The 15260-nt window shown below is 43.8% G+C and overlaps 1 protein-coding gene across 1 annotated transcript in view; it reads left to right on the top strand.

The window, feature by feature from the left end:
* The window catches only part of LOC115155023 (zona pellucida-like domain-containing protein 1), a 72428-nt gene that overhangs the window by 45110 nt on the left and 12058 nt on the right, over nucleotides 1-15260 (top strand). The window contains exons 7-9 of the mRNA XM_029701811.1: nucleotides 6260-6340; nucleotides 6441-6612; nucleotides 6777-6879. Of these exons, the coding sequence (XP_029557671.1) occupies nucleotides 6260-6340; nucleotides 6441-6612; nucleotides 6777-6879 (356 nt within the window). The remainder of the gene's footprint in view (nucleotides 1-6259; nucleotides 6341-6440; nucleotides 6613-6776; nucleotides 6880-15260) is intronic.

Below are 15260 nucleotides of genomic sequence, written 5' to 3'. Positions count from 1 at the left end.
AACCAATTTTTATGCCATTTATCTCGTAGAAAAGCGATAATATTCCGACCGGGAATATGCATTGAGCCTAAACAGCCGAATTAAATTTCTCCTCAGGAGCGAATCGTGCACGCGCCTCATTCAAAGGTCCTCTGATCCGCCACTTACCAAAGGCGATAATGTGTTTCAGCCTGAGGCTGCCTCGTCAACCTTCAGGTATTTCCCGGGTTCTGAGAGCCTATCGGAGCCCTGGGAATTGTCACATTACAGCTAAGATCCTTACTTTTCAATAAACAGATGCAAGACGCACGACTCCTTGTCAGACAGGGTACTTCCTGCATGAAACCTTGTCAGGTTTTTGCCTGCCATAGGAGTTCTGTTATACTCACAGACACCATTCAAACAGTTTTAGAAAATTCAGAGTGTTTTCTATCCAAACCTGAACAATAATATGCATATTCTAGCTTCTGAGTTGGTGTAGGAGGCAGTTAAAAATGGGCACATATTTTTTCCAAAATTCTCAATACTGCCCCCTATCCCAAACAGGTTAAAAGGAAGCCAGTGTAGGGAGGCTAGCACTGGAGTAATATGATCAAATTTTTTGGTTCTAGTCAGGATTCTAGTAGCCGTATTTAGCACTAACTGAAGTTTATTTAGTGCTTTATCCAGGTAGCCAGAAAGTAGAGCATTGCAGTAGTCCAACCTAGAAGTAACAAAAGCATGGATTAATATTTCTGCATCATTTGTGGACAGAAAGTTTCAGATTTTTGCAATGTTACGTAAATGGGAAAAAGCTGCCCTTGAAACAGTCTTGATATGTTCTTCAAAAGAGAGAGCAGGGTCCAGAGTAACACCGAGGTCCTTCACAGTTTTATTTGAGACGACTGTACAACCATCAAGATTAATTGTCAGATTCAACAGAAGATCTCTTTGTTTCTTGGGACCTAGAACAAGCATCTCTGTTTTGTCCGAGTTTAAAAGTAGAAAGTTTGCAGCCATCCACTTCCTTATGTCTGAAACACAGGCTTCTAGCGAGGGCAATTTTGGGGCTTCACCATGTTTCATTGAAATGTACAGCTGTGTGTCATCCGCATAGCAGTGAAATTTAACATTATGTTTTCGAATGACATCACCAAGAGGTATAATATGTAGTGAAAACAATAGTGGTCCTAAAACGGAACCTTGAGGAACACCAAAATTTACAGTTGATTTGTCAGAGGACAAGCCATTCACAGAGACAAACTGATATCTTTCCGACAGATAAGATCTAAACCAGGCCAGAACTTGTCCGTGTAGACCAATTTGGGTTTCCAATCTCTCCAAAAGAATGTGGTGATCGATGGTATCAAAAGCAGCACTAAGATGTAGGAGCACGAGGACAGATGCAGAGCCTCGGTCTGACATCATTAAAAGGTCATTTACCACCTTCACAAGTGCAGTCTCAGTGCTATGATGGGGTCTAAAACCAGACTGAAGCATTTTGTATACATTGTTTGTCTTCAGGAAGGCAGTGAGTTGCTGCGCAACAGCTTTTTCTAACATTTTTGAGAGGAATGGAAGATTCGATATAGACCGATAGTTTTTTATATTTTCTGGGTCAAGAGTTGGCTTTTTCAAGAGAGGCTTTATTACTGCCACTTTTAGTGAGTTTGGTACACATCCGGTGGATAGAGAGCCATTTATTATGTTCAACATATGAGGGCCAAGCACAGGAAGCAGCTCTTTCAGTAGTTTAGTTGGAATAGGGTCCAGTATGCAGCTTGAAGGTTTAGAGGCCATGATTATTTTCGTCATTGTGTCAAGAGATATAGTACTAAAACACTTTAGTGTCTCCCTTAATCCTAGGTCCTGGCAGAGTTGTGCAGACTCAGGACAACTGAGCTTTGGAGGAATACGCAGATTTAAAGAGGAGTCCGTAATTTGCTTTCTAATGATCATGATCTTTTCCTCAAAGAATTTATTACTGCTGAAGTGAAAGCCATCCTCTCTTGGGGAATGCTGCTTTTTAGTTAGCTTTGCGACAGTATCAAAAATAAATTTTGGATTGTTCTTATTTTCCTCAATTATGTTGGAAAAATAGGATGATCGAGCAGCAGTGAGGGCTCTTCGATACTGCACGGTACTGTCTTTCCAAGCTAGTCGGAAGACTTCCAGTTTGGTGTGGCGCCATTTCCGTTCCAATTTTCTGGAAGCTTGCTTCAGAGCTCGTGTATTTTCTGTATACCAGGGAGCTAGTTTCTTATGACAAATGTTTTTAGTTTTTAGGTGTGCAACTGCATCTAGGGTATTGCGCAAGGTTAAATTGAGTTCCTCAGTTAGGTGGTTAACTGATTTTTATCCTCTGACGTCCTTGGGTAGATAGAGGGAGTCTGGAAGGGCATCAAGTAATCTTTGGGTTGTCTGAGAATTTATAGCACGACTTTTGATGCTCCTTGGTTGGGGTCTGAGCAAATTATTTGTTGCGATTGCAAACGTAATAAAATGGTGGTCCGATAGTCCAGGATTATGAGGAAAAACATTAAGATTCACAACATTTATTCCACGGGACAAAACTAGGTCCAGAGTATGACTGTGGCATGTTTCAGTCAGGTCAATCACATCAAGATTATGATCAGTGATTAGTTCATTGACTATAACTGCCTTTGAAGTGAGTGATCTAACATTAAGTAGCCCTATTTTGAGATGTGAGGTATCACGATCTCTTTCAATAATGGCAGGAATGGAGGAGGTCTTTATTCTAGTGAGATTGCTAAGGCGAACACCGCCATGTTTAGTTTTGCCCAACCTAGGTCGAGGCACAGACACGGTCTCAATGGGGATAGTTGAGCTGACTACACTGACTGTGCTAGTGGGAGACTCCACTAACCTGGCAGGCTGGCTAACAGCCTGCTGCCTGGCCTGCACCCTATTTCATTGTGGAGCTAGAGGAGTTAGAGCCCTGTCTATGTTCGTAGATAAGATGAGAGCACCCCTCCAGCTAGGATGGAGTTTTTCACTCCTCAACAGGCCAGGCTTGGTCCTGTTTGTGGGTGAGTCCCAGAAAGAGGGCCAATTATCTACAAATTCTATCTTTTGGGAGGGGCAGAAAACAGTTTTCAACCAGCGATTGAGTTGTGAGACTCTGCTGTCGAGCTCATCACTCCCCCTTACTGGGAGGGGGCCAGAGACAGTTACTCGATGCCGACACATCTTTCTAGCTGATTTACACGCTGAAGCTATGTTGCGCTTGGTGACCTCTGACTGTTTCATCCTAACATCGTTGGTGCCGAAGTGGATAACAATATCTCTATACTCTCTACTCTCGCCAGTTTTAGCTTTAGCCAGCACCATCTTCAGATTAGCCTTAACGTCGGTAGCCCTGCCCCCTGGTAAACAGTGTATGATCGCTGGATGATTCATTTTCAGTCTAATACTGCGGGTAATGGAGTCACTAATGACTAGGGTTTTCAATTTGTCAGAGCTAACGGTGGGAAGCTTCAGAGTCTCAGACCCCGGAACGGGAGGAGTAGAGACCAGAGAATGCTCTGCTTCTGACTCCGACTCGCTGCTTAAACCCTTTACACTGAAGATCTGTGAAGTTATTGGATTTTTACAAATTATCTTTGAAAGACATGCTCCTGAAAAAGGGATGTTTCTTTTTTTGCTGAGTTTATTATTCTAGCCCAGGTTCAATTTAGATTTTGACCACTAGATGGCAGCTGTGTATGCAAAGTTTTAGACTGATCCAATGAGCCATTGCATGTCTGTTCAAAATGTTGTATCAAGACTGCCCAAATGTGCCTAATTTGTTTATTAATACATTTTCAAGTTCATAGTTGTTCACTCTCCTCCAACAATAGCAATGTATTATTTCACTGTAATAGCTACTGTAAATTGGACAGTGCAGTTAGATTAACTAGAATTTAAGGTCTATGTCCTGGGATTTTTTTTGTTACTTACAACCTCATGCTAATCACATTAGCCTAGTTAGCGCAACCATCCCATAGAGTTTAATTTGAGCTGAATCCTGCTGGAACAGGATCCGGCACCTCTCCATTTTGGACTGTTTTGTTCCAGAACCTATTTGGCCGGATCCTGTACCTCTCCTGGCATGAAATTATTTGAAATGTAAGATATTATTTTTAATGTAAAAAGTCTAATAAAAGCGATCAAAGTTCATTCGAGTTGTCTATTATTTAATTATCCTGCCCCCACCAAACAGTGTAATGTTAAAAAATAGAATTTCAGCCTGGGCCTAACATTCTAAAGTTGATTTGGGTTGGCCCGGGTTTATGCTTTCTAACTTTTTAACTTTCTATGATCTTGCTCTCTCTCTCTCTACTCTGATAGACATGAGCCTGCATCTCTCAAGCATTGCACTACATCATTTATTTCCTTATAGAATCATAGCCACATGAAGGGTTCTGAATGAACTGCATCACCCCTGATCAATTGAAATACATTTGCCAAAGTTATAGAATTACTGCTGTCTGTTCAGAAATGAATAATAATTCAGAATAGCCTATTACACAATGAGAAGGCCTATAATTTAGCGACAGAGGATCAATAGCTGTGGATTGTAGCCTAATAACATGGACTAGCCTACAGTCAGGAACGTGCAGTAAATCTGGCAGTGAAAAAACAGCATGCAGACAAAACAGGCCTTTTGCAATATTTCAAATAAAATCGAGAGAAAATACAGGTTGGAAAGCAAATGGCTCCTGCTGAAAATATTTGATCAACTTTCAAATATTGTTGAGAGAGACTCTCTTTTGGCACGAGTGCATCGGCCATCACCAGCGAGTGAGCTGTGCATCATTGGGTGAGCCATTGAAACTGGAAAGCATTTTTAGGGCTAACGTTTTGTATGGTATGTATAATTTCAGAATGTCCATCCATTTTTGTATATGTTGCAAATTTGCTAAAAGTACAATATGTTGTGAATTTGCAAAACGTACAAAATGTGACTTTTTGGGCAATCCGACCAAATTCATATATAAATGTTCAGTTAGAGATCTCTCATTCTCATTGAAAGCAAGTCTAAGAAGTAATAGATCTGTTCTATGTGCACTATTCTATGCTTCCCATTAAGTTTTTTTTTGAAAATACAATATTTTTAGTTATTGAAAATGTATTTCACAGCGGTTTAGATGGTACAATGATTCTCTACAGAATGACTGCTTTTTTTGTCACAAACTGAAATTAGTCAAACTATTCAATTTTAGCAATCAGGAAATGGCGGCACGATTTCTGCATATTGCACCTTTAAGTAACCTTCTGCTTTATTTAATGATACCAAACGTAACATATCATACTAATTTAAGTGTCCCGGATTTACATTTACTACGTTTACTATGTCTAGTCTATGAAACCAGGCTGCCTTCACACACCGCAGAGCGCCCTGTCCATAATGCTGACACAGCGCTGCGGAGATACAGATTTTTTGGGGGCGCCAACCTGTCACTCAAGCATTTTAAACTTTTTAGCTATTTTTAAATAGGAACATAAAACTAAAACTGAGGGGGCTAAAGTTTGAATCTTTAGCCCCCTCGTTGTGCAGGCCCACCAACTGAGATACAGAGGACCATGGGATAATTATACAGACTCATTACATTTTTAGCTCTTCTTGACCAAATAAAGTGTTGAACAAAAATCAAAGGGAAATTCAAGAGGAGGGGCCCATAATACTATTAACTGTGTCACTACTGTGTCAATTAAGAAACGCCCCACAAACATCACCCCATTGGTCCCATGTGGGTATTCGGTGGATAAGGCTGGCATGGGCTAGCCCACAACAGCCTAACATGGGCCAGACCACAACAAGCCCACACCAACCCAACACGGGCCATTGTGCCAATGTGGGCATGTTGCTGGGAAAATATGGCATTATTTCAGGCAAAGTGAGGGCTGCCTTTCCATATGGGCTGCCCACACTGGGAAACAAATGGCAAATGCCTTGGTGGCCAATGTAGTCAATGATCAAAGGCTCATTGGCCCAAATGTTGGCAGCCATCATGGGGACAATATTTTAGCCCACATCGTGCCAATGGGACTTGTTTGCTGGGGCCCCGCTGTCACTGACCTACTATCCCTGCCGATAACACATGGTAGGACAGACGCCACGACTGAAAGGGACGGAGCCTAATCCTCAGTGACTCAATGCTAACCTTACTGGAGAAAGGGAGGCCCTTGTCCTGAGGTGATAAAACCAGACCCCTCTTTCAGATTGTTTGATCCTAGTTGCGCAATCATACCTATTTTCATGACCATTTACCATATTTCCTTCTCCCTGCTAAAATAGATGGAATGTTCTGATGGACTACTGTTACACCACCGCCTCTGGGAATCCAAATGATGAACTTCGCTATGACCTCTTCTTTAGGTAATTCTTATGCATGTTTCTCTGAAGCAATTTCCTTGAACAGTGCGGTAGTGTGATTTTTCCAATCTGTTTTGTTGTTTTGCCTTTGTTTCTGAACCAGCTGTGACAAAGACCCACAGACAACTGTGTTTGAGAATGGGAAGAGTCAAATGGGCCGTTTTGCCTTTGAAGTGTTTCGCTTTGTCAAGCACAAGAACCAGAAAATGTCTACTGTCTTCCTGCACTGCGTTACCAAGCTGTGTCGAGCCGATGACTGCCCCATGCTCATGCCGGTGAGGTTCTGAGGGTGACCTCTGGCAATATTAGTCCAAAAGGCATTCACACCAAGATGAGAAACAAAGCAATGACTTGGTACCTTTTAGTAACATGCTGGTAATTTGAACTCAAAGCAAAAATATTTGGATTAAAGCCACATATCCCTGTCTTGTCTCCACAGATCTGTGGTAGTAGAAAGAAGCGGGACGTCTCAGAGAGGACGGAATCAAACTCTGCATCAGGAAACGCTATCATTACTGCTGGGCCAATAATCACAAGGAGCGGTATGCCTCGCCACTGTCCACCTCCTCCCTCCCCCTCAATCATCCACCCCTGGCACATGCCCTATTCTAAATCCACCCCTGTTCTAAAGAGTTGAATGAACAGGAGAGAATGCAGACCTACCCAACGCAAGATCCAATTCAAATGTTGTGCTCCCGGGTGGCCCAGCAGTCTAAGGCACTGCATCTCAGTGCTAGAGGTGTCACTACAGACACCCTGGTTCGAATCCAGGCTGTATCACAACCGCCTGTGATTGGGAGTTCCATAGGGCGGTGCACAATTGGCCCGGGCTCGTGTAGGCTGTCATTGAATATAAGGATTTGTTCTAAAACTGACTTGCCTAGTTAAATAAATGTTTTTAATGTACTCTTTGAGGTATTATACTACTATATGTGACCCGATTCAGGAAACTAGGCGTAAGTCGCAAGTCACCACTTCACAGGAGAGCAGTTTGAACGTAAACATTTTTTTTTTGTCAAATGCGTTTTTTGGCAGAAATGCCTAATCGAACATGTGAACTTTCATGTACGTTAATAACAAACTTGTATGCCATCTGTAAATAAGAATAAAGTTGTTAAATTATGAGCCTTGTTGGTTAAGCCACAGAAAAAGTTAGCAACCTTCCCACTAGCCATGATTGACTGAGATAATGTGGGCTGGACATGCTGAAAGAGGAGTTTGGATTGGTCTGCCGTAAAGAAAGCGTCTGTCTATTTGAGCTCGTCAGTCTGTGTTGGTAATCCTGTCGAACGCTGCTTTTTTATAAACGTATTGTGTAGTGGAGCTGCATAAGTGTTGCTCTCCATTTTCTGGAGGATCAAGTTTTGATAGCTAAAGAGATGGAGAAAACCCCTGTCTCCGGATTACGTCTTCAAACTAAGGATGGCATTCCTGACAGAGAGATGTGTCCATGATGCATGTTGATAGTCTAGCCTTAGGTAGCTACATTTTCATATATTACACATCTCAAATTTTGACAAAGTGGTTTCTTTTCAAGCTAAAGTGTACTGTTAGCTAGCTAGCTAACGTTAGCTGACTGGCTCCCTATCTGACATTATTATTTGTTTCCCAGAGCCGTTTGCTTTTCTATTTAGTCTAATGTTAGCTAGCTAACATTGGACCTGGTTGGTTAGTTCCCAGCACTGTGGCATTGTTGCCACTTTGGTCATTGTTTAACTGGCTAACGTTAGCTGGCTGGCTCATTTTCTAACATGACGTGTGTGTGATCTTAAACGTTGTTTACCTAGCTAGGTTCATTGTTTAGCTAGCTAGCTATATGTCTTAAGCTAAAGTGTACTGTTAGCTAGCTAGCTAACATTAGCTAGCTGGCTCCCTAGAGGATGTTAATTTTTGTTTCCCAGAGCTGTTTGCTTTTCTAGTTAGAACCTAATATTAGGCAGTGTTGGCACTTTGTTCACTGTTGTTGAACTAGGTTACTTTGATGGAGACGGGCTTAGTCCGGCACACGTAAGATTCTCAATTTGGCTTGTTATCAGAAAAGCTGTGTGGGGCAATAGATAGTGTAAATGTTGTGGGTTCAAGTCCCACTAGAGTCAAATGTAACATTTTGTCTCCTCCTTCCCTGGACAATGGAATGCAAAGAGTGATCTTTTACAAAATAGCAAATGGTCTAATCCGGGGACCTATATTTCGCACCTAAACTCAGCAAAAAAAGAAAAACCCTCTCACTGTCAACTGTGTTTATTTTCAGCAAACTTAACATGTATAAATATTTGTATGAACGTAAGATTCAACAACTGAGACAAACTGAACAAGTTCCACAGGCATGTGACTAACAGAAATGGAATAATGTGTCCCTGAACAAAAGGGGGGGGGTCAAAAGTAACAGTCAGTATCTGGTGTGGCCACCAGCTGCATTAAGTACTGCAGTGCATCTCTTCCTCATGGACGGCACCAGATTTGTCAGTGCTGTGAGATGTTACCCCACTCTTCCACCAAGGCACCTGCAAGTTCCCGGACATTTCTGGGGGGAATGGCCGTTGCCCTCACCCTCCGATTCAACTGCTCCCAGGCGTGCTCAATGGGATTGAGATCCGGACTCTTCGCTGGCCATGGGAGAACACTGACATTCCTGTCTTGCAGGCAATCACGCACAGAATGAGCAGTATGGCTGGTGGCATTGTCATGCTGAAGGGTCATGTCTGGATGAACCAGCAGGAAAGGTACCACATGAGGGAGGAGGATGTCTTCCCTGTAACGCACAGCACTGAGATTGCCTGCTATGACAACAAGCTCAGTCCAAAGATGTGACACACCAACCCAGACCATGACGGACCCTCCACCCCCAATTCGATCCCGCTCCAGTGTACAGGCCTCAGTGTAATGCTCATTCCTTCGACAATAAACGCAAATCCTACCATCGCCCCTGGTGAGGCAAAACCGCGACTCAGTGAAGACCACTTTTTGCCAGTCCTGTCTGGTCCAGCGATGGTGGGTTGTGCCCATAGGCGACGTTGTTGCCAGTGATGTCTGGTGAGGACCTGCCCTATTTCAAATCCAATCAAGGGAAAATACAGGTTGGAAGCAAATGGCTCCAGCTGAAAAGAGAAGACTATGCTGTAGGCTACCAAAATATTTGATCAACTTTGAAATATTGCTGAGAGAGCCTCTTTTTTTTGCACGAGCGCATCGGCCACCACCAGCGAGTGAGCTGTGCATCATTGGGTGAGCCATTGAAACTGGAAAGCAATTTTAGGGCTATAATTTCCTCCTCATATTGTAGCATACAATATGTGTCTCCACACACCTAGGCTGTTGGACTCACGACGATGTCATTTTTATTGCTCTCAGATTCTGTTTGTCATTGTCAAAGTAGCCTCCAGTCTCCAGTCAAATGACGTAGAATTGCGTTTATAAAAGGCCAACATTTTCCCTGGCCCCTAGTCTACATTGTTGTTTAACTAGCTAACGTTAGCTGGCTGGCTCGTTAGTTAACGTTACATGACGTGTATACAACACCCGTTGAATGTGGCCGGTGTCAGTAAATGTCTGGAAAAAAGTGTAATGAAATTGTTGTCAGCAGAGCTGGTTAGGCTGTTTTCATGTTATCCAGAGGTAAACAAAAATCATCGGCCAGAGCGTCAACTGTGCGCTCCGAGTGAAATGAGATGGGTGGGGCAAAAGCTTACGAGGTTGTGAACGATGCTGAATGGTTGTAGACAAAGAGCTCTTCACTAGATACCAAAACATTTTAAGGTGATTTTCTCAAAAGTGAGTTTACAAGTTGATCAACTTTCAAAGCCCAATTACTTTCCATTGTTCCTCAAATGCAGTGTATGATATACCATTTGTAGCTCTGCTTTTATCAATGTAAAAAACACTTTCACATTTTGCTACATTAGTGTCACGGCCGTCGTAGGAATTAGACCAAAATGCAGCTGGAGTCTGTATACTCATCTTCTTTTTTATTGGCAGAAAGAAGGAAAACCAAAACAAAACACACGTATACAAAAACAACGACGACACAGTCCTGTAAGGCATACAGCTATGCACGAAACAACTACCCACAAAAACCCCATGAAAAACACCCCTACTAAATAGGGCCTTCAATTAGAGGCAACGAGGAACAGCTGCCTCCAATTGAAGGTCAAAACAATAAACTAGACATAGAAATAGAAAAACTAGAAAATAGAACATAGAAATACAAAACATAGAACACAACCCAAAAACCCCGACAACACAAAACAAACCACGTCCTGACCAAACTACAATAACAAATAACCCCTTATACTGATCAGGACGTGACAGTACCCTCCCCAAAGGTGCAGACCCCAGAAGCACCTCAGACAAAAAATAAACACAAAAAAATAAACCCCAAAACAAAAAAATAATCCTAACTAAAGGGAGGGAAGGGAGGGTGGCCACCGTCACCGACGGTTCTTGTGCTACACCCCCCCCCTCCCCAACCTCCTACTACGGAGGTGGCTCAGGCTCCGGCCTTACTCCCCAATCTAACCTGTCCACCCCCGCTAAATGCTTAATGTATTTTACCCCTCCCGAAGTCTCTGGAGCATTGCTGAAGACCTCCGAGCTCCGGACTGGAGGGCGACTCTGGCTGCGCCGGTTCCGGACTGTAGGGTGACTGTCGGTTCCGGACTGTGGGCCATCTCTGTCGCTGGAGACCTCGGGCTGATGAGCGTCGCTGGAGACCTCGGGCTGATGCGCGTCGCTGGAGGGCGACTCTGGCTGCGCCGGACTGGAGGGCGACTCTGGCTGCGCCGGACTGGAGGGCGACTCTGGCTGCGCCGGACTGGAGGGCGACTCTGGCTGCGCCGGACTGGAGGGCGACTCTGGCTGCGCCGGACTGGAGGGCGACTCTGGCTGCGCCGGACTGGAGGGCGACTCTGGCTGCGCCGGACTGGAGGGCGACTCTGGCTGCGCCGGACTGGAGGGCGACTCTGGCTGCGCCGGACTGGAGGGCGACTCTGGCGGTTCTGGACTGGGGGCCGTCTCTGCTGGTGCCGGACTGTGGGCCATCTCTAGACGGGGCACTATCGCCGGAAGCTCTGGACGGGGCACTGTTGCCGGACGCTCTGGACGGGGCACTGTTGCCGGACACTCTGGACGGGGCACTGTTGCCGGACACTCTGGACGGGGCACTGTTGCCGGACACTCTGGACGGGGCACTGTTGCCGGACGCTCTGGACGGGGCACTGTTGCCGGACGCTCTGGACGGGGCACTGTTGCCGGACGCTCTGGACGGGGCACTGTTGCCGGACAATTTGGACGGGGCACTGTTGCCGGACAATCTGGACGGGGACTGCGCACTGAAGCCCTGATGCGTGGGGCTGGCTTAGGAGGCGCCAGACTAGGGACACGCACCACAGGGCTAGTGCAAGGAGCAGGAGCAGGACGAGCTGGACTGGGCTGACGCACTGGAGGCCTGGTGCGTGGGGCTGGTACTGGAGTTATCAGACTGGAGACACGCACCCCAAGGCTAGTGCGAGGAGCGGGAACAGGACGCACTAGACTGGGCTGACAAACTGGAGGCCTGGTGCGTGGTTCTGGCTTTGGAGGCACCAGACTAGAGACACGCACCTCAGGGCTAGTGCGAGGAGCAGGAACTGGATACACCGGGCCATGAGTAGGCACTGGAGGTCTGGAGCGCACCTCCTGCACAACCCATCCTGGCTGGATGGTAAATGTAGCCTGGCCACGCTGAGGAGCTTCCACCGATCGCACCGGCCTTTGAATGCTTCTTCTCAATACAGTGCGCATTTCCCCATAGCTCGGTGCTTTCTTGACTCGTTGCTCCCCATAATAAGCACGGGGAGTTGGCTCAGGTCTCCATCCTGACTCTGCCCAACTCCCCGTGTGCCCCCCCCAATTTGTTTTGGGGATGCCTCTCTGTCTTCCTTAAATTCTCCATAGCCCTGGATAAACTCAACCTCATCTCCTTCCATGTCCATCCCTCTTCCTGTTGCTCCTTCCTCCGCTGCTTGGTCCGTTGGTGGTGGGTAGTTCTGTCATGGTCGTCGTAGGAATTAGACCAAAATGCAGCAGGAGTCTGTATACTCATCTTCTTTTTTTATTGGCAGAAAGAAGGAAAACCAAAACAAAACACACGTATACAAAAACAACGACGACAAACAGTCCTGTAAGGCATACAGCTATACACAAAACAACTACCCACAAAAACCCCATGAAAAACACCCATACTAAATAGGACCTTCAATTAGAGGCAACGAGGAACAGCTGCCTCCAATTGAAGGTCAAAACAATAAACTAGACATAGAAATAGAAAAACTAGAAAATAGAACATAGAAATACAAAACATAGAACACAACCCAAAAACCCCGACAACACAAAACAAACACACCCCTGCCACGTCCTGACCAAACTACAATAACAAATAACCCCTTATACTGGTCAGGACGTGACAATTAGACCGAATCCAGGTGGTGAGTCACATATACAGTGCCTTCAGAAAGTATCCATTCCCCTTGACTTATTCCACATTTTGTTGTTACAGCCTGAATTCAAAATGTATTAAATATTATTACACACAATACCCAATAATGATGAAGTGAAAACCCATTTTTAGAAATGTTTACAGATTTATTGAAAATGAAATACAGAAATATCTAATTTACATAAGTAATTACACCCTTGAGTCAGTATATGTTAGAATCCCTTGTGAATCCCCAGTGATTACAGCTGTGAGTCTTTCTGGGTAAGTCGCTAACAGCTTTGCTCACATGGATTGTACAATCTTTGAAAAGAACAATGGTTCTTTTCAAAATTCTGACAAATTGGTTGTTGATCATTGCTAGACAACCATTTTCAAGTCTTGCCATAGATTTTCAAGCAGATTTAAGTTGAAAGTGTAACGTGGCCACTCAGGAACATTCACTGTCTTCTTGGTAAGCAACTCCAGTGTAGATTTCGCCTTGGGTTTTAGGTTATTGTCCTGCTGAAAGGTAAATTTATCCCCCAGTGTCTGGTGAAAAGCAAACTGAACCAGGTTTTCCTCTAGAATTTTGCCTGTGCTTAGCTCCAGTCCGTAATTTTTTTTTTATCTTGAAAAACTCCCCAGTCCTTAACAATTACAAGCATACCAATGACATTATGCAGCCACTACTATGCTTGAAAATACGGACTGTGGTAATCGCATTGGTGCCGCATTGGATTTTCCCCCAAAAACATTTTTTTCAGAACAAAAGTGAATTGCTTTGCAACATTTTTGCAGTATTACTTTAGTGCCGTGTTGCAAACAGGATGCATGATTTTGAATTTTTTTCTGTGCAGGCTTCCTTCTTTTTAACTCTGTCAATTAGGTTAATATTGTGGAGTAACTACAATGTTGTTGATCCATCTTCAGTTTTCTCCTATCACAGCCATTAAACTCTGTTTTAAGGTCACCATTGGTCTGAAGGTAAAATCCCTGAGCGGTTTCCTTCATCTCCAGCAACTGAGATTAGAAGGATGCCTGTATCTTTTTGTAGTGACTTGGTGTATTGATACACCATCCAAAGTGTCATTAATAACTTGAACATGCTCAAAGTGATATTCAATGTCTGCTTTTTTACCCATCTACCAATAGTTGCCCTTTTTTGCAAGGCATTGGAAAACCTCCCTGGTCTTTGTGGTTGAATCTGTGCTTGAAATTCACTGCTTGACTGAGGGACCTTAGAAGTATCTGTATGTGTGGGGTATAGAAAGGAGGTAGTCATTCAAAAATCATGTTAAACACTATTATTGCACACACTGTGTCCATGCAATGTATTATGTGACTTGTTAAGCAAATGTTTAAATCTGAACTTGTTTAGGCTTGCCGTAACAAAGGGCTTTTATACTTATTGACTCAAGACATTTCAGCTTTTCATTTTTTATTAATTTGTAAAAATGTCAAAAACATAATTCCACTTTTACATTAGGGGACCAAAACTTTTCACATTTAATCCATTTTAAATCCAGGCTGTAACACAACAAAATGTGGAAAAAGTCCAACATTGTTGGCACTCCTGATAATGATTAGCAAAAAAATACTGAGCCTTATTGTATGCTCAAAACATTTGAAAATTCTGTTTTATTTTAATACAATTGCTCAGATATTAAGAAGTAATATTTGTTTCCCTTAAAGATATAGGTCAAAAGCCTTGGCACCTATGTTTCAATACTTTTCAATATCTCACCTTGCGAGGTTAATGGCAATGAGCCTTTTTTGAATGTTTTCTGAGGTTGGAGAACACATTGAGAGGGATCTTAGACCATTCCTCCATGCAGAACTTTTCCAGATCATTGATATCCTTAATCTACATATAATATAACTTGTTAAACAATCTCTTTATCGGAACAGATGTATTCGTATAAAATAATTATTTTTGCCTCCCGAGTGGCGCAGCGGTCTAAGGCACTGCATCGCACAATTGGCCCAGCGTTGTCCGGGTTAGGGGATGGTTTGTCTGGGGGGGGCTTTACTTGGCTCATTGTGCTCTAGCGATTCTTTGTGGTAGGCCGGGCGCCTGCAGGCAGAACTCGGTCGTCAGGTGAGCGATGTTTCCTCTGACACGTTGGTGCGGCTGGCTTCCCGGTTAAGTGGGCAGGTGTTAAGAAGCGTGGTTTGGCAGGTCATGTTTCGGAGGACGCATGACTCAACCTCCACCTCCCGATTCCGTTTGGGAGTTATAGCGATGAGACAAGATCGAAATTGGGGAGAAAAAGGGGGTAAAATACAAAAGCATTTAAAATAAATTATTGAGCATACCGTATAGCTCATATTATTGATTTTTTGCTCATCTTTATCAAGGGTGCCAATTCTCTTCAATCTGACTGCATATGGTATAACTGGTGTCTTTGCCACAATTGAAAATGTGTTATTTGTTTTCTTAAAAAGCTACTTTTTCAGTCATATTCAATCTGG

This window comes from Salmo trutta, chromosome 19 (genome assembly GCF_901001165.1).
Source record: "Salmo trutta chromosome 19, fSalTru1.1, whole genome shotgun sequence".
Taxonomy (NCBI): domain Eukaryota; kingdom Metazoa; phylum Chordata; class Actinopteri; order Salmoniformes; family Salmonidae; genus Salmo; species Salmo trutta.
This window is presented reverse-complemented; position numbering and strand designations above follow the sequence as displayed.